General features: G+C 43.4%; 1 protein-coding gene across 12 annotated transcripts in view; it reads left to right on the top strand.

The window, feature by feature from the left end:
- ncor1 (nuclear receptor corepressor 1) overlaps positions 1 to 19,370 on the top strand; it is a 92,269-nt gene that overhangs the window by 56,663 nt on the left and 16,236 nt on the right. For 6 of the 12 annotated variants that reach the window (XM_062988789.1, XM_062988796.1, XM_062988791.1 and 3 more), the window contains exons 20-38: positions 77 to 179; positions 892 to 1,285; positions 1,369 to 1,492; positions 3,182 to 3,371; positions 3,625 to 3,786; positions 6,059 to 6,222; positions 6,333 to 6,453; positions 7,437 to 7,532; positions 7,688 to 7,779; positions 7,870 to 8,038; positions 8,247 to 8,357; positions 10,416 to 10,499; positions 10,671 to 10,894; positions 11,560 to 11,851; positions 12,694 to 12,900; positions 14,145 to 14,348; positions 14,873 to 15,013; positions 18,955 to 19,125; positions 19,243 to 19,366. In XM_062988789.1, the coding sequence (XP_062844859.1) occupies positions 77 to 179; positions 892 to 1,285; positions 1,369 to 1,492; positions 3,182 to 3,371; positions 3,625 to 3,786; positions 6,059 to 6,222; positions 6,333 to 6,453; positions 7,437 to 7,532; positions 7,688 to 7,779; positions 7,870 to 8,038; positions 8,247 to 8,357; positions 10,416 to 10,499; positions 10,671 to 10,894; positions 11,560 to 11,851; positions 12,694 to 12,900; positions 14,145 to 14,348; positions 14,873 to 15,013; positions 18,955 to 19,125; positions 19,243 to 19,366 (3,173 nt within the window). The remainder of the gene's footprint in view (positions 1 to 76; positions 180 to 891; positions 1,286 to 1,368; positions 1,493 to 3,181; positions 3,372 to 3,624; positions 3,787 to 6,058; positions 6,223 to 6,332; positions 6,454 to 7,436; positions 7,533 to 7,687; positions 7,780 to 7,869; positions 8,039 to 8,246; positions 8,358 to 10,415; positions 10,500 to 10,670; positions 10,895 to 11,559; positions 11,852 to 12,693; positions 12,901 to 14,144; positions 14,349 to 14,872; positions 15,014 to 18,954; positions 19,126 to 19,242; positions 19,367 to 19,370) is intronic. The other 6 variants (XM_062988799.1, XM_062988798.1, XM_062988800.1 and 3 more) reach the window with 2 other exon arrangements.

Raw genomic sequence — 19,370 nt, 5'->3', positions numbered from 1 at the left:
TACTTGTTGCACAGATACATTTTGTTTATGCGCCTTTAGAATAAAGTTTTGGATCAAGCAATGTCATCTTTTGCAGTTAAGCACACGACTGCGGGAGCGAGACGCTTCACAGAGCGACAGCGTGGCCACGGCTTCTGCTGACGACGACGACGACGACGAGAACCTGGACGACAGCGAAGGTGCAGATAAAGACCTGCAAACACATACACACGCTCTTCCAAGCCGTACTCTTTACATTTCAATCCGCTACCCAGCAGTTAGTGACTTTAGCTTTGGGTTACTCACAAGTAGAGAACGTTTTCTGCTTTTTCTGGCTTCAGATCGGTCAGGGCAACTAACTAAATAACTGTCATAACTGGCTGGCATTTTCCAGTCTGGCTGCACTTTCAGGAACCGATCTCTGGTCTGGTTGGAACTGCATCTGGGGAGTCAAGCAAGTTTGGCTGGGAACTTTATAGAGCTTGCTTTATGCACAAAGGCACAAAGTTTCCCTTTCATGCCGGAACAGGGAAAGGACCTTCCTTAAACTGTTGCTGCAAAGTTGGAAGCATACCATTTCCTTCATGTATTTGTTTTCTGAAACACATGAATTCAGAAATGAGAAGGGTTGTCCCAGTCCTTTTGTCCATAGAGTTTGTGTAGCTACCCAACCAACAATGAGCTTATATCAACACCCATGGTTTTAGAATGGGATGTCCAACAAGGAGTCCACATAATTATGGACCTTTATTGTACATACAGGGGCTTTTAGTGACTATATTGTGCAAAATTTGACCTGATACTGCAGTAACAGTATCAGTACCCCCCCAGCCAAGAAGCTGACCCCCCCAAGTTTTAATAGTTAGGAAAATGACCTTAACCCATGTGATGGCGTCCCCTGTCTCAAACCAGGTGCAGAAAACAGCTCGGACACCGAAAGCGCCCCCTCTCCGACTCAGTCCGACACCTCCAAGTCGGCGGAGTACGTCCCTCAAGCCTCTGATCAGGAACTCGCCGCCCCCAAAGCACCCAGCACAGATGCCAAAGCCCATGAGCTCTTCGGTGACCTGCAGGTCAAGGTGGAGAAGAGTCCAGAAGGTGCTGCCGTAAGCGAATCCGCCTTCCAGGACGAAGCCCAGCTGCAGCCCAAGAGCGAACCTCAGGACGCCGAGGCAGAGGGGCGAGTGAAGACCGAGCCGGAGACCAGGGACAAGGAGAAGCAGAGCGAGCACCAACATTCGGACAACGACTCCAGCGCTACCTGCAGCGCCGACGAGGATGTCGACACCGAACCAGACAGGCAGAGGTGAGAGAAGGGGGCGCTTCTTACCTCTGTTATTGTTGGTTATTTTATCATATTATGTCGCGTAATGAGTCTCTTTCTTCCAGGGTGTTTTCTATGGAGAAACCTTCCATCCTCGGAGGTGCCGCATCAGTTGTGGTAGCCATGGCCAAGCAAGCTCCGCTCAGCGTACAGCAGCTCCACCAGCGTGCTGCCACCATCCCTCCTATGGTCAGTTTTAATAGCTACAGTTACATTTTCAGCATTTAGACGTTTGTATACAATCTAAGCAATTTAGGGTTAGGGCCTTGCTTAAAGGCCCAACAGTGGCAACCTGGCAGTGACCTTTCGATTACTAGTCCAGGACCTTAACCGCTAGGCTACCAGCAATAGCTTTCTTTACTTTCCTAGCACAACCCCCAATTCTCAAATCAAGGGCCTGAAAGAGGCTTGGGGCCAAAACCCTAGACCCACCCTGGCACTAAGGAATTGAAATCCAGTGAATTTTGACCAACTTTTGATCAATGAATGAAATAAAAATAGAGGAAATATAGCTAAACGTATCTGGCTCGAACATTTTTTGATTATTATATAAGCTACACTTACCATCCAGATGAAATTTGTGTGTATACAATTATTGACTGTAGCCCACCTTCAACTCTGTACCCCATTTATCAAGCTAGGACACCCTTTAAGCAGATGTTATTCAGGCTGTGGACCATTCACATCACTGCAATGACACTAATCACATTGTAGATTGTTGTACATGTAGAGTGGAGCAGGTGCAGCAGTGTTGTTGGGACTCTTAACCTTTATCCATCTAATCAGAATTTAAAAAAATCCCAAAAAATTACCGAAAGGCCGGTTATAAATAGATACAGGGAGGACACACTTCCGTACAAGTCAGCGATTTGGCCCACGGCTCGATGGGTAGCACTGAAGGTCCTGGGTTCGATTCCCAGATGGAGCTGTCTGCATCCTTTTTGAGCGGGTTTTCTCCCCGAGCTCCGGTTTCCTCCCACAAGTCCAAAGACCTGCAAGTGAGGTGAATTAGAGATGACTGTGTTTGACATTAAACTGGAACTGATGAATCATGGGTAACCTGTAATGACCTGACCTGTCGTGAATGTAACCAAAGTGTGTAAAACATCACGTTAAAATCCTAATAAATAAATAAACACACACAAAGCAGATGTTATTCAGCTTGTGGACCATTCACAACCTTTAACTTTAATTACATTGTAGTGCGCTCTGGTGTAGAGTGTAGCAGGTGCAGCAGTGTTGTTGGGACTCTTAACCTTTATCCAATAAAAAATTCACTCCGGTCCACAGAAATTTCACTGAAGTAGCAGTTTATAAATAGCTACAAGGAGGACACACGTATGTAAAAGTTAACAATATGGCCCAGCTGCATTGGCTGATGGATTAATATGTAGGTGCCCCCCGGTTAAGAACACCTTAATTAAAGATTCCCTTGGAGGAGAATAGTGCCCCAACCAGTAATGAACAGAGGCACATAAGTTTAAACAGTATGTAAAAATCCCAACACATTACGCAATCAGGAAAAGTCTTGCTGCTTCTCCCCAGTCATGAATACACAAGTAGATAAACAAGATCCTAAAGCCTTAGTATGCATGTGGACCAATCTCAGACCAGAAAGGTCTCCAGGCAGTGCAGAGCTATTCTGCTCGAAATCCTGCACCCGTCCCGCTGTCCAAACTCGAACTGCATCGTTTCCGATGCTAATGCTATCACTTTGAATTGCAAAAAGGGGTTTGTAAAAAAAAAAAAACGGATGGAAATCGTGTGACGTTGGTGCAACGTCTTTACGAATATCATCATCTGTCTTGAATGTTTTGACCAGAAATGGATGTGAAATACAGAATCACAATTTATGACCTATTTGCTCTCAACCTCCAGGTCTCGGGTCCGTTCGGGCCAGCCGGCGTTCCGGTCGGAGCTCCTCTGAGTGGCTACACTATGTTCCAGCACCAGATCAAAGCTGCACATGAGTCGGTGCACATGGAGGATAACCAGAGGCAGGAGGCCGGGGAGGCGGAGCGGAGGTCACGCTATACCACCCACAGCCCCACCGTCCTCGACCGAGAAGGTAAATGAGATTTGGGTATTAAAGATGGTCTTTAATTTTTCGCACTCTCTCATTGCTGCTGCCAGGCTGTCAGGCTCTCTCTCCAACACTCACACAGATCGCTTCTTTTCACCTGCTAGAGGCAGAGTCTCACAAAATCCAGTCTTGGAGAGCCACACACTCATCAGTCATCCGTGTTCAGCCGCCCCCATGCAGGTGCCTTGACCGGTCAGTCGTACGTGTGTCTATTCATGCATTCTCCTGCCTCCCTCAGGTAAATCGTTTGCTTACATGTCATACGATATGAAGCTGATGGAACAGGAGGCGCTTGGAGGTGCAGGAAGACCTGGCTCACCTTACAGACTCTCTCCTAGAGAGCCCAGCAAAGCCTCACCCCAACCTGAGCCGAACGCCGTCCGCTACAGCGTCCCACCAGGTACATGCTATTGTTCACTGTATTCTGACTCTCTATTCAATACTTAGTAGAAGCGTGTTTGGCAAAAGTTACAGCTGCAAGTCTAAAAGGTTTGCACATCTGGATTTGGGTTATTTATCCCATTATAGCACTGTTAGACTGGGTGATCGGGTGTACGTCTGGGTTTTGGACATTCAGACGCTTGCTTTGAAAGCATTTTGTTGTTGTTTTGAGTGTATGCTTTGGGTCATTGCACTGGTAAATTGTGTGTGTGCTCTGCTAGAGGTTTTCTCCGAGGATGTTCCCATATTTTGCTTCATTTATTCAGCCCTCGTTCTCGGCCAATGTGCTGCACCTCACTGCTGTGCAGTTTTATGACCTTGCCACCACCTTGTTTCACAGTAGGGAGGTTTTTAGCCAGGTCATGTGCCGTGTCAGGTGTTTTTCCAGACACGGTACTGAACTATTTTGCATTAAGAATTAAATCTTCATCTCATCAGGCCAAAGAAACGTTTTTCTTTACACTCAATCATAAGGCTTTCACTTCAAAGTGGCTTCAGTCTGGTGCCACTTCCATGAAGACCTAATTCATTGAGTGCTACAAAGATGGTTCTCTATCTAATAGGTTCTTTTAAAGAGTCACTCTTGGGTTCTTGCCTACCTATCTGACCAAGGTCCTTCTTGCCAGGATGGCCAGATTTCAAAATGTTCCTGGTTGTGCCAAGCTTCTTCCACTGTTGAACCTGTGTTCTTTTCCAATCCACTTCAAGTGATTTTAAAGAGCCAAAGATTTTATCCACTCTGCTGTACTTGGAATAATTGTCCAGTCTGTTATGGTCTTATTTTCCTAATGATGTCATTTTGTTGAGATATCCTCAAAGGCTTGGATTGAAAACCCAAAATCTGCTCATGTCAACTCTGCCCTGGTCAATCGCAATTTTACAGAAATAGAAAAAGAAGAGAATTTAAAGGAGGCCTTAAGATGTGGAATCTACAAATTGATGTAATTTAGTACTGTTGACACAAGGGAGCACAATGTTTAGTACTACAGGTGGTAAAAAAAAAAAAAAAAAAACACCTAATCTTTAGGACTGTAAAGTACTCTTGTGTCCACAATGGTAGCCTCAGCCTCTGGACTATAAAAAGAGGAGAACTTTAAGATCTTTTTAAAAGGAAACCTTTAGAAATGCAAGAACGCTATTAATCTTTAGGACTATTAAGTGTCTTAGTGTAGGAGCATTTTCACTACTGCTGTTAGACTTGTGGCTCTCTCTTAGATAATTAATTGTGGTTATTAATATGATAACGGTCAGTTATCTGTGGAGCTTCAGACCAGGACAGTAGCACTGCTCAGCACTGATGTCAGTAACGTGTTACTTAGTAACGCGTTACTCTAATCTGACCACATTTTTCAGTAACGAGTAATCTAACGCGTTACTATTTCCAATCCAGTAATCAGATTAAAGTTACTTATCCAAGTTACTGTGCGTTACTATTTTTGTCATTTTCCTTAGTAAAAAGATATATTTTTGCTTTCTTTTTGCGTCTCGGGGAGTGACGTCTGGCCTATGCGACAATTAAGTCACGAGCTGTGTCCGGAATCGCATACTTACAGAGTCTGTACTAGATTGGAGGAAGTGTGCACTACTCGGCCGGTAAAAGAGTACTACATCCGCCATCTTAACAACGTCAAGTGATGACGTGGGGACGTGATGACGTAATATCACCATAGTTACAGACTCATTACAAACCCCACTCGCCAAAATTTTGGATATTTATCGTCTTTTTGTTATTTATTTGTCTTTAAAAATGTTTATTTTATTTATCTTACTTACACTTGTGAACAGAGGACTCCGCCATCTTTCTTGTTTCTTATTCCGCTTCAATTGCCTACGCAGCTCCAGTTGCATTATGGGATACTTTAGCGGACCGCATTATATAACTAATAAAGTAACTTGTAATCTAACTTGGTTACTTTTAAAATCAAGTAATCAATAAAGTAACTAAGTTACTTTTTAAAGGAGTAATCAGTAATCAGATTACTTTTTCAAGGTAACTATGCCATCACTGCTGCTCAGACATGTGCTCAGTCTCCACACTGATATGCTTCTATACCAGTTTACCACCGGACTGTTACAGCTTTCAAACAAACTGTGTTCAGACGACGTTTTTAATTAGTTTGGGTCTCGCTAGGTCAGAATTTGCCTGAATGAATCTTAGCTCTTACATTCTTCTGTTACAAACTGTTTCATCATGACTAACGTCTCCTCGCTCATTAATCTTAATCCCTCAGTGCTGCAGCCGGCCCCCAACCAAATGGTCCCCAATCTTCCCGATGGAATGCGCATGACTTCGTTCCGCCACAGGCCGGCCAACATTCCGTCCCCCCCTCCTCTCATCCCGACGTCCAAACCCTCAGACAAGCCCACCTTCATCCAGGGAGGATCCATTTTACAGGTACGTCACAAAAACACAAACACCAGGACAGTCTGTACTAAATGAATGCTCTGCTTATATTAGGATTATATCTATTTAAAATGCTAATACCTCATTTTATGGTTTCGTAGGGAACGCCAGGCACGTATCTGCCCTCACACACGCATGCCATATACGGGCCGGAGGGAGCCAAGAGCGCCGGAGGATCCATCTCTCTCGGCCTGCCAAGGCAACAGGACCCTGCCAAACCTGGTGAGCGAGACACGAAAAAAAGCCGTCGAAAGCAGAGACGAAATTTGTCTGTAGTCTCGACTCTGTGTCTCAAAGGCAACGTTAGCCGTCTAGACTGTTTCTTGTTAGGTTGTTTTAGTATATCATTCAAGATCATGATTTTATTTTATTAACAGTGTTAAAAGAATGAATATACAGGGAGGAATGCAAGAATTTAAATGTTTTCATTATTACAGTCCGTTTTTAATATGATGGGGCCATACGTGGGTCACATGGAGCCTAGCGTGGCCCTGCATGTGTGGGAACCCAAAACTGGCAGGTGATAAGAAGCGGTGGCAGATTGGACATGTGTCTGGTGATCAATGCGGGGGTTCGCAATGATTGAACAGCTCTTCCTGTCAATACAACTGGTCCCAGTGTTCAAAAAGACACAAATACTCTGCTCCTAGACCAGATGTAGACCAGGTAGGAGAGGCACCAGAAGTCATGAAGAATTGTGTTGCAAAGAGTTGCATAAAGACCTGAAAGCAGCAGGAGCAACAGTTACATATAGACTAATCAGTATTGAACTGTATAAAACTCATCTGCTTAAAAAACATATATAGAGATGAACAAACCGGTTTGTCTTTTATAGAAAGGACACCATAAAACAGTGAACTAAACCTCATGTCCTACAAAAAAACCTCATGTCGGCTGGGCGCCCTCTAACAGATACAATTGGCCTCCAGTCTGCTGGGTGAGAAAGACCAGACTAAGGGGTGGGGTTATGAACACTGTGTAGGGACCTTGGTTGCCCAGGGGTGCCTGTACAGTAAGTGGAGGAGCGCAGAGATTGGAGACCTCACGCGCAAACCCACCGGGTATGGGTGAAGAAGGGATTGGTGGACTGCGCTCACATCAGAGGGAGAGTGTGTGAGCCGAATATACACCCTGCTTGGACGCCATTGGTAGAAAAATGGGGAAAATACATTAAAAATTGTTGGGTCTCGTTGTTCTCCTTCCAGTGTCCTATATAAAGCAGGAGGAGTGTTCACCGCGTGGACAGAGCTCTCCTGCTGAGGGGCTTCTCTCCAGGGCTCAGTACGAGGGAGTGGTCAGAGGTAAGACACTGTGCACGCTACTGTTGTAACAAATGCTTTTATATGACAATCTGACATAAATCCTCCTTTTTTACGTGGCTCCTGCTGCAGCTCTGTTTCCCTTAGCTGAATGTGGTATGTTTAGTTACTTCCTCTCTGTCCTTTTTCTCCTATAGGTGGACCGATGCCTGCCATCCAGGACCTGGGCCGAGGGCCTACAGGAAAAGCACCAGAAGGACTTCAGTTCAGAGGAGGCTCCATCACACACGTACGTATCATCAGTGTACCAGCACTTTTGACACTTTGAGCAATTTATGCATCCCTTACGTTTCCTCTTTTTGTCATTTCCTGTAAACAGGGCACCCCAGCTCTGTCTCAGTCCAGCATAACAGCCGATCTGCTGAAGGGCAGCATTTCCAAACTGACCGCCGAGGACCTGAGCAGCCCGGAGAAGAGCCGAGCCGAGACGCTGTCCAAACCTCACATCATATACGAGAGCAGGAGTGGCCATCTTATCTCCTATGAAAGTAAGAGACGGCTGTTTTTAGCAGTTTTAAAGTGGCCAAATGTATGTGGACACCACTCTCATCCAACATCACTGTCTGACCTCACAAATACTTTTCTTTTCAATCTTCTTGAAAGCTTTCTCAGAAGAGTGGAGGCTGTTATTGCTGCAATGGAACTTTTCAATATTGGTTGGAATTTGAAAGTAACAAAGTGTTTGCATATTCACAGCCAAGAACCCCAGGGAAGGTACTAGAAGCCCCAGGACAGGCCACGAACTCAAGCGCACATACGAAATGATGGACGGTACCAGAGGGCATCCCACACGGGAGGCATATGAAGGTAAGATAAGCACCGCCAGCAGAGAGCTTTGTGGGTTTAGTTAGATTTGATATGTAACTAATTCATGTGATGCAGGCTTCTTCGTGTTAAACATGATTAAGATAAGATAAGACTTTATTGATCCCCTTAGGGAAATTAACTTGTTACAGCAGTATGAAGACAGGAAAAACAGAAAGAAATACAACTAAGTAAAAAATATTGCACACATAGTGTGTAGTTATTTACTCTAAAAAATATATCTAAAAAATAATATATACACATTAGAAATATGCAAAATATATTAGGTTATTGCACTTATTGTAAATAAATTACATATTGCACTTGTTATTACACCATGAACATGAAAGATTAGGTATGAGTGATATTATTATATATTATTACTGTTGTAAGCTCTGATGGCTGTGGGAATAAAGGACCTGCGGTAGCGCTCCTTCTTACACGGGGGGTGGAGGAGTCTGGTACTGAAGGAGCTTGTTAGGTCTCCTACAGACTCATGTAGTGGATGTGTGGTGATGTCCAGGATGGATGACAGCTTGACTATCATCCTCCTTTCTCCCACCTCCTATAGAGGTTGGAGAGGACAGTTCAAGACAGAGCTCGCTTTCTTGATAAGCTTGTTCAGTCTTTTTCTGTCTCTCTCTGATATTAGAAGCGGTAGGGGTAGCCTAGCGGTTAAGGTACTTTACTAGTGATCAGAACATTGCTGATTCAAGCCCTAGTTACCAATGTTGGACCCTTGAGCAAAGTCTTTGATGCTCAATTTCTTGGAGTGGGTTCAGTCACAAATTTAATTCGCTTTGGAAAAATGCGTCTGTCGTAATTGTAAAATGTAAAATCTGTGTTTCAAAAAGTTGTTTCAGAGTCTTTAGAACTATTTGGCAAATCCTGACATGTACAGTAGTACCATTTTGGTCATGAAATTAAATTTATATCGGGCAACCACACATGAATAGGGCAGTAATAGCTTTGCAAAAATAATATTAGTATTATTAATAATAATAATAATAATAATAATAATAATAATAATAATAATGGTGCATTATAGACAGTAATAATAATAATATTAATAATGATAATGATAATAATAATAATGATATTAATAATAATAATTATAATAATAATGCTGCATTATAGACAGTAATAAGAATGATAATATTGATAATGATAATAATAATGATATTAATAATAATAATAATAATAATAATAATGCTGCATTATAGACAGTAATAATAATGATAATATTGATAATGATAATGATAATAATAATGATATTAATAATAATAATAATGGTGCATTATAGACTACAATGTTAATGATAATATTAATAATAATAATGATTATAATACTAGTAATAATAATAATGGTGCATTATGGACTAATATTAATAATAATGATAATAATAATAATAATAGTAATAATGTTCATAATGATAATAATAATAATAATAATAATAATAGTAATAATAATAATAGTAATGGTGCATTATAGACTAATATTAATGATAATAATAATAATTATAATAATAATAGAGTAATACTGTTCATGATAATAATAATAATAATAATAATAATGTAATAGTAATAACAATAATAATAATAATAATAGTAATGGTGCATTATAGACTAATGTTAATGATAATAATAATAATTATAATAGTAATAGTGTAATACTGTTCATGATAATAATAATAATAATAATAATAATATAATAGTAATAACAATAATAATAATAATAGTAATGGTGCATTATAGACTAATGTTAATGATAATAATAATAATTATAATAGTAATAGTGTAATACTGTTCATGATAATAATAATAATAATAATAATAATAATAATAATAATAATAATAATAGTAATAACAATAATAATAATAATAGTAATGGTGCATTATAAATATAACAGCAATGCTTTTTGCAGGCTGTCTACAAGTATAATTGTTTAAACTATCAAAAAATGAGTAACAGGGAAATTCTTTAAAAAAAAAAAAAAAAAAAAAAAGGCTCTAGCCACATATCAGAAATCAGCATCTTTTATTTTTGCCTCTCCTTTTTAAGGCTTGATAAGCAGAGCGCTGCCAAGAGATGGTCCCCACCCTGAATCCAAGGAGCGGTCCATACTCACCGGATCCATCATGCAAGGTAACTACAGCAGTACTGATTACTGAACTAAAAACAACTTGTCCTGCATGTCATATTGCACAATCTTTGATAGCTGTACTCCGTTTCATAGTTTTATTGCTGTCTATAATTACATAGATTTTATTTGACTGGATTAGCACCGGTATGATCCGATCCCTCATGTGTTTCCAGGAACACCTCGAAACGCCGCAGAGGCTTTCGACGAGGCCAAGTACGGCAAGCAGATCAAGAGGGAGAGTCCACCCATCCGCTCCTTCGAGGGGGGCATCACCAAAGGCAAGCCCTACGAGGGAGTGAACACCATTAAAGAAATGGGACGCTCCATTCACGAGATCCCCCGCAAGGAGGTGCCGGACAGCCGCAAGACTCCTGTCCTGGAAGGATCCGTTACTCAGGTAATTTTAGTTTGGTGACTCGGTGGGTAGTACTGTCGCCTCACGGCAAGAAGGTCTTGGGTTCGATTCCCAGGTGGAGTGGTTTGTGTCCTGTCTGTGTGGAGTTTGCATGTTCTCCCTGTGTCTGAGTGGGCTTCCTCTGGGAGCTTAAAGCATTTAAAGCATTTAGCAGGCTCCTTTATCCAAGGCAACCTCCAATTGTGACTGTATAAGAGCAATTGAGGGTTAAGGGTCTTGCTCATGGGTCAGTGGCAGCCTGGCAGATGTGGGGCTTAAACTAGTAACCTTCCAATACCTTGTCCAGTACCTTAAGCACTGAGCTTGACTTGTAGCATTAGTGCCAGTATTATAATGATCTGCAGTCTGAGCCAATGTGGATAGTAATAATTAATAAATGCAGGGTGCATTAAAAGGGGGGTGGGGGGGTTTGGGTGTGGAAACCTGTGACTGGGGCCCTCAATAAAATCACTCATGTCTTTATGTTGACCATACCTGCTGCATTCAACACGTAAACTAAGAGGAACTAGCCATCAGCCCACTGTTTAATATATCCCTGCCTACATCCCGGCTCGTCATTCCTTGATCCTCAGTAATCCTGAGTACTGTATCTTACCCCCAGCAAACACATTGACGTAACGCTTCTTTTTCCCTGTCTATTCTTTCAGGGCATCCCTCTGAAATACGAGAGCAGCGGCGCCGGCCAATCGACCATCAAGCACAACGTCAAGTCCCTCCTCACCAGCCCGGGCAAGCTGGAGGACCCTAAGATCCCCGAGCGCGTGCGGCACACGTCGGTGGTCAGCTCCACGTCAGTGCTGCGCTCAACACACCAGGAGGCCAGCAAGTCTCAACTCAGCCCAGGCATGTACGAGGACGCTAACGCCCGACGGACCCCCAACTATCCCAGCGGCTCCATCTCCAGAGGATCGCCCCTGCTCCGGGCGCAAGAGGGTATCGGTACATTTCCTTTACTTTTCTATCCTGTTTATTTACTGTTATCGCCATAACAATTTGTCTTTTTTTTTATTTAGATGTATCCAAATAACTCTATGTGCTTTAGCGACCGCTGCCACTTATCCCTCCAGATGTCTTCTTTTCACACAAAGACCTCTAACCTCCTCAGAGGTTATTTCCCATCCAGCCTTCCCTCCCTCAGACACCACCAATTGTGTCTGCATGCAGTTGTCTCAGCCATGCCACTGATTCAATCGGGCATACCGTATTAGACTCTGTGCCAACTGAGTGCCAAGTCATAGAACCGTTTAATGGAACCCTTTCTTTTATCTGGGGTCCAGGTGCATGTGACCCACGCTGATATATTAGGGTCTCAGACTAGCACACGCACACATGCTAATACAGAGGAACATGCCAGGCGCTATAAACAATCAATGCCACTGTCTCAGCGGCACAGGGGCACTTCCAGTCTGATTTTGCGTCTCTCCTTGACACGCGGCAGCTGTATCCGTAGTGTGCCTGACCATACAGTGGCACCGGCGAGACCCGGGTTCAAGTCTCAGGCCAAAAAATATGTAGTACTTACAAAGGCTAACACAATATATAGTACAGTGCTACCTTGAAACTCGACGTCAATTGGTTCTGGGAGTGGCGATGAGTTTCAAGGTATTTTCTCCCATAAGGATGTATAGGAAACCTGTTAATGTGTTCCATGGTCCCGTGGATATGCACATCTGCACATATTCTGGGCTAATGTAAAATAATACCTGAAAAGACCTAAAATCCGGATTGTTAGGTGGTCCCTGATTTGCTCCATTAATGTTCCTTCTTGTTCTTTTCCATAGGAGGCATAACAGCAGGCAAACCCGTGTCGCATGAGAGAAAGAGCACGCTAACACCGACCCAGAGAGACAGCATCCCGGCCAAGTCTCCCATATCCGGCGGTGAACCACTGGCTTCACACAGCCCCTTCGATCCCCATCAAGTGTACCGGGCCCATCTGCCACCTCACCTGGATCCTAGTCTTTTCCACCACCGTGTGCTGGACCCAGGTAAAAACCAAAACGTAGCAATTTGCTGGTGATCAGTGTCACATTTGACAAAAGTATGTGGTCACCCCATTTACCCCAATTCCCCTTTTTCTGGTAGGATAGTCTTAACTCCCTTGGAAAAGGTTTTTCTTTAGATTTTAGAACATAACTGCTGGAATCTACTCCATTCCAGTGTTAAACAAGCCAGGCATAGATGTTAAGAAAATAAAACTATGGCTTATGGTCACGTTCTAGTTTGTTTTGCAGGTGTTGGATAGAGTTAAGCGGAGTGCAGACCAATCAAGTATGTTCTTGTATGCTGTAGCATTAAATTTCCCTTCTGTAAAACTTGGTCAGACCTTGTTATTAAAAAGATGTTACCCTTGCTACACCTAGTGGCACAATTTTCACTGTGGCAACCTACTGTCTCCTTCTTGCATCCACCAAACTGCATCCAAAGCTTGGCATTGCGCATGATAATACTGATATACTGGGACCATCGAAAGTGCCTTATTTCGGGTCACTCAGGTTTTCTGTATGACCCATCCTACTAGCAGCGTTTAGCAATGACTGCATCTGAAACTGATCCACTGATTAGAAAAGGTGTCCCTATACTTTTGGTCAAGTACGTTAACTGTATCAACGCCTTTGCAGGGCGGCATGGTGGATATGTGGCTAGCACTGTCACCTCACAGCAAGAAGGTCCTGGGTTCGATCCCCAGGTGGGGTGGTCCGGGTCCTCTCTGTGTGGAGTTTGCATGTTCTCCCCGTGTCTGCGTGGGTTTACTCCGGGTGCTCCGGTTTCCTCCCACAGTCCAAAGACATGCAAGTGAGGTGGATTGGAGACACTGAATTGTCCATGACTGTGTTTGATATAACCTTGTGAACTGATGAACCTTGTGTAATGAGTAACTGCCGTTCCTGTCATGAATGTAACCAAAGTGTAAATGACGTTAAAATCCTAATAAACAAACAAACAAATCCTACACCAAGTGGCACATCACCAAACTCCATCCAAAGCTTGGCACTGCGCATGATACTCTTAGGCTTGGGTGCAGCCGGGATATACTGGGACCATCAGAAGTGCCTTATTTCTGGTCAATCAGGTTTTCTGTATGACCCATCCTACAAGCAGTGTTTGTCAGTGTGATTCACCTATTAGCAAAGACTGTCTGAAGGTGTCCCCATACTTTTGGTCAAGTACGTTTACTGTATCATCGCCTTTGCATTCGGAGCATCTACCAACATAATTTCCTTTTCTTCAGCGGCGTACATGTTCCCGCGGCAGCCTTCCCCAACAGGCTACCCCAACACCTACCAGCTGTACACCATGGAGAACACGCGCCAGACCATCCTGAACGACTACATCACCTCGCAGCAGATGCAGGTCATCCCGCGGCCCGACGTCGCCAGAGGACTGTCGCCCAGGGAACAGCAGATCGCCATCCAGTACCCTCCTGGAGCCAGAGGTACGAGGCTGTGTGTTCGGATGGATTTGTAGTTTGTAGACCCTGTGCTTGTGCGAACTAGTGGAAACCTTTTCCAGACCATCAGAAGCAAATGACCTCAAGGACAAATGAGAGAGTTTAGGGTTGGGGCTGCTCTTAAATTCCTTATATTAATATGCCCTGTATTATTCAGGTGAATTATAAATGGAAAAAGATGTGTGGGTGCAGTTTTGTAAGTAGCTTGTCTTTAGGATCAAGTGTTGCCTGAACCACTATTCCACACTGCACCATATTAAACCAAACAAACAACTAATACCAGATTTGTTATTATTTAACACAATAAAATACCATTATATAGCATTTACATTACATTTGATCAGCTTTCAGCCCTAACCTGCCAGTAGTATTAGTTTCTACTTATTTTTAATAATCTTTGTTCTAGTTCATTCCAAATCTGATCCTAGTTCTGTATTCTAGAAGCTCTCTAGTTGAAATCCTGGTTGTGATTGCTCACCGTCTGGTCCCTTTGCTTCTGTCTGCAAAAGGTATAATTGATCTAGCCCAGATGCCTCCCACCATCCTGTTGCCTCACCCCGGGGGGACAGGTTCCCCTTCCTTGGATCGCATCACGTACATCCCTGGAGCTCAGCCCCCTTTTCCTCCTAGGGTTTTCTCCATATCTCCAGGTGAGGACCCCAAAAAACCCTCTCCCAAAGCTTGACCTTTTCCTCGGCTGTTTGTAGCTCCTGACTTCCGGCTGCCGTTTTCTGCTCTGCCCTCCTAACTTCTCCTGCTTAGCTGTACTTCTTTCCTAAAGCAAGCTTCACACTCCTCAGAAATGCTGATCTAGAATCGGCTTACATACACACATATCACCACTGGTTTGGTAGGCACTATACGAGACATAGTAGTTCAGTAGATCATTTGAATACCTGTAGAAGTCAGTGACTGTTGCATTTTTAAACATTTCTTCATTGTGTGGGGGTTACCAAGATGTTGTATAGGATTGGCTCAGACTTATTGCAGTTTCTAATTTGAAATTAAATAAATGTTTTTTTTTTGTTTTTTTTTAAAGGCTTTTTAAGGGTACAAATTTCTCCAAAAAGTGCTTCCAATTTTAAAGACTTTGAATTTAGGGGACGTTGAGTTACAAGGTGTACCACTGTATTGTACTATGTTTTGCAAGACTCCTGATGTGCTTGTGGTATGTGACAGCTGCCTCAGAGTCCCAACAGTGAGGATTAGTTCTTAATCCTAATCACTGATGTAAATTAATTATGGTTTTATTAGATTTAAATAACAACTCAAAGATCTGTCCTTTAAGGTCGTTCAGTTGGCGCAGCGGTAAAAACACACCCTGGAACCAGAGCTGGAATCCATCGTATCGAATCTCAGCTCTGAGCAGCCACATGAACTAAGATTGGCCTGTTGTTCAGATATGGGTGGAATTATAATGACCTCTGCTGGCTGATTGATGCCGCCTGTACAGAGACGAGGAAGGAGTGCGCTGATCAGGGTGTGTCTCTCCGTACAAATTGCTGAGCTGCACGGCACTCGTCAAAGTGTAGGTGATAAGATGCATACGGCTGCTCCCCGCGTGTCAGAGGGGGCGTGGGTTAACTTCATAGATTGGAAGCAAAGGTCTTTTCAACACCCAGTGATTGAGTTCTAGTGAACATTGGTGGGTAGCAGAAGAGTAAAGGCTTATTGTAGTAAATGTCAAATTCAAACCACAGCATATAAAACTAAAGTAAAAAAATTAATCACATTGACACAATTCAAATCGGATACACAAATGCCATTCTATTAAGCAACACTCATTTCAAAGAATAGCCCACATGATGCAAAACCATTCTCTTAGTTTTATTTCTTTTATTCTTTATAACTTATAGACTTCTAACTTTTATTCATGTTATTTAGTCTGAATGATTCTGGGAACTGCAGATGCTTTAAATAAGTATAGGCCTATAGAAAGTTGCTTCTAGATCTGTATTTCGAGGGTGACTGCTGCTTTATCCTTTATCACTACCTGCCTTGAATGTGACTTGACTGCTGCTTTCTAAATAACAAGATGCTTCACTGCTGTGTATGTTCTCATGTTCTCATTATGATGCTGATGGAAGATTTCATGTGTCTGCGTTTGCACTGCGCTAATTTCCAGATTTCAGTGTTAACTCTGAAGTGGAATAAAATCTGTGTAATTAATCGCTTGTATTAATTGCACTTAATTGCAGCTTTGAATATACTATATTAATTTAACCTTTAAAATAGGGCTTACAGGTGGCACACCGGTAAATACTCTAACCCTGCTATTGGCCAGTCGGACATGTACACAGACACGATTGCCTGCCTTAGTTGTGGCTAGATGGCTGAGATCCTGTGATTGATTGGTTTTACTCCATTGTACCAGGCATACCGATAAGGCATAACATTATGACCATTATGTGTTGATCCCACTTTTGCTGCCCCATACACAACAAACTGCGATGCACAGTCTATCCTGACACCTTTCTATCAGAACCAGCATTAACTTCTTCAGCAATTTGAGCTACAGTAGCTCGTCTGTTGGATCGGACCACACGGGCCAGCCTTCGCTCCCCACGTGCATCAATGAGCCTTGTCCGCCCATGACCCTGTCACCGGTTTACCACTGTTCCACTGGACCACTTTTGATAGATACTGACCACTGCAGACCGGGAACACCCCACAAGAGCTGCAGTTTTGGAGATGCTCTGACCCAGTCGTCCAGCCATCACAATTTGGCCCTCGTCAAACTCGCTCAAATCCTTACGCTTGTCCATTTTTCCTTCTTCTAACACATCAACTTTGAGGATAAAATGTTCACTTGCTGCCGAATATGATTTATCCCACCCACTAACAGGTGCCGTGATGAAGAGATAATCAGTGTTATTCACTTCACCTGTCAGTGGTCATAATGTTATGCCTGGTCAGTGTGTGTATATACAGGGGTTGGACAAAATAACTGAAACACCTGTCATTTTAGTGTGGGAGGTTTCATGGCTAAATTGGACCAGTCTGGTGGCCAATCTTCATTAATTGCACATTGCACCAGTAAGAGCAGAGTGTGAAGGTTCAATTAGCAGGGTAAGAGCACAGTTTTGCTCAAAATATTGCAATGCACACAACATTATGGGTGACATACCAGAGTTCAAAAGAGGACAAATTGTTGGTGCACGTCTTGCTGGCGCATCTGTGACCAAGACAGCAAGTCTTTGTGATGTATCAAGAGCCACGGTATCCAGGGTAATGTCAGCATACCACCAAGAAGGACAAACCACATCCAACAGGATTAACTGTGGACGCGAGAGGAAGCTGTCTGAAAGGGATGTTCGGGTGCTAACCCGGATTGTATCCAAAAAACATAAAACCACGGCTGCCCAAATCACGGCAGAATTAAATGTGCACCTCAACTCTCCTCTTTCCACCAGAACTGTCCGTCGGGAGCTCCACAGGGTCAATATACACGGCCGGGCTGCTATAGCCAAACCTTTGGTCACTCGTGCCAATGCCAAACGTCGGTTTCAATGGTGCAAGGAGCGCAAATCTTGGGCTGTGGACAATGTGAAACATGTATTGTTCTCTGATGAGTCCACCTTTACTGTTTTCCCCACATCCGGGAGAGTTACGGTGTGGAGAAGCCCCAAAGAAGCGTACCACCCAGACTGTTGCATGCACAGAGTGAAGCATGGGGGTGGATCAGTGATGGTTTGGGCTGCCATATCATGGCATTCCCTTGGCCCAATACTTGTGCTAGATGGGCGCGTCACTGCCAAGGACTACCGAACCATTCTGGAGGACCATGTGCATCCAATGGTTCAAACATTGTATCCTGAAGGCGGTGCCGTGTATCAGGATGACAATGCACCAATACACACAGCAAGACTGGTGAAAGATTGGTTTGATGAACATGAAAGTGAAGTTGAACATCTCCCATGGCCTGCACAGTCACCAGATCTAAATGTTATTGAGCCACTTTGGGGTGTTTTGGAGAAGCGAGTCAGGAAACGTTTTCCTCCACCAGCATCACGTAGTGACCTGGCCACTATCCTGCAAGAAGAATGGCTTAAAATCCCTCTGACCACTGTGCAGGACTTGTATATGTCATTTCCAAGAAGAATTGACGCTGTATTGGCCGCAAAAGGAGGCCCTACACCATACTAATAAATTATTGTGGTCTAAAACCAGGTGTTTCAGTTTCATTGTCCAACCCCTGTACATACATGGCATTACAAAAACAAACAAATAAAAAAAGGAGTGTATATTGTGATAATACACCATTACCATGGTGCAGGTATCTATATATGCATCAAATGCTAATTAATACCATCAGTGCTTCCTGGTCTGTTACAGCAAGGAAAAATGACACCATACTGATCAAAGTTGACTTTTTCCTAGAGGTGATGGGACCATATGTCCTCTTTCTGCTTTTTCCTACCTGCTAAATGACTTCTTCACCTTCTCCTCGTGCGTCTCAGTGCTGTATTGGGATCTGTTTGGTCAATGCTTGACTACACTTGACTTTATATGGGACACCAGTGCTGATTTCTACCTGTCCCGTGTTCCTGTTCCTGTGTGTCCGCATGCACGTGCACGTTTCTCTTCGCAGGACATCTGGCAGCCAGCGTGGAGCGGGAGAGAGAGAGGGAGCGAGAACGTGAGAGAGAGCGCGAGCACCGAGAGCGAGAAAAAGAGAGGGAAAAGGAGAGAGAGAGGGAACGGGAACGAGACAGGGAGCGCGAGCGTGAGCGCATGGCTGCTAACGAATACATGAGGGCGGGTAGGACAAACGACTACACTTTGTTTGCATGCCTCCTCCCTTCCCGACTATTTACTCAGTGCCTGATTATTGAGATTTTTGGATAATTGTGTTTTTTGCTGTTGTTGTTGTTGTTAGCTCAAGAGCAGCCTGGCAGGCCTGGTAGCCGTGGGTTTCTGCGCTCACCCTCCCCATCGATGAGGTCACAGGACAGGCCCAGTATCTTCCAGGGCACCAGCAAAAGTGTCATCACACCTCTGATGTAG

The sequence above is a fragment of the Trichomycterus rosablanca genome, chromosome 26, assembly GCF_030014385.1.
Source record: "Trichomycterus rosablanca isolate fTriRos1 chromosome 26, fTriRos1.hap1, whole genome shotgun sequence".
Taxonomy (NCBI): Eukaryota; Metazoa; Chordata; class Actinopteri; order Siluriformes; family Trichomycteridae; genus Trichomycterus; species Trichomycterus rosablanca.
Note: the sequence above shows the minus strand (reverse complement) of the source record. Positions and strands in the feature narration are given on the sequence as shown.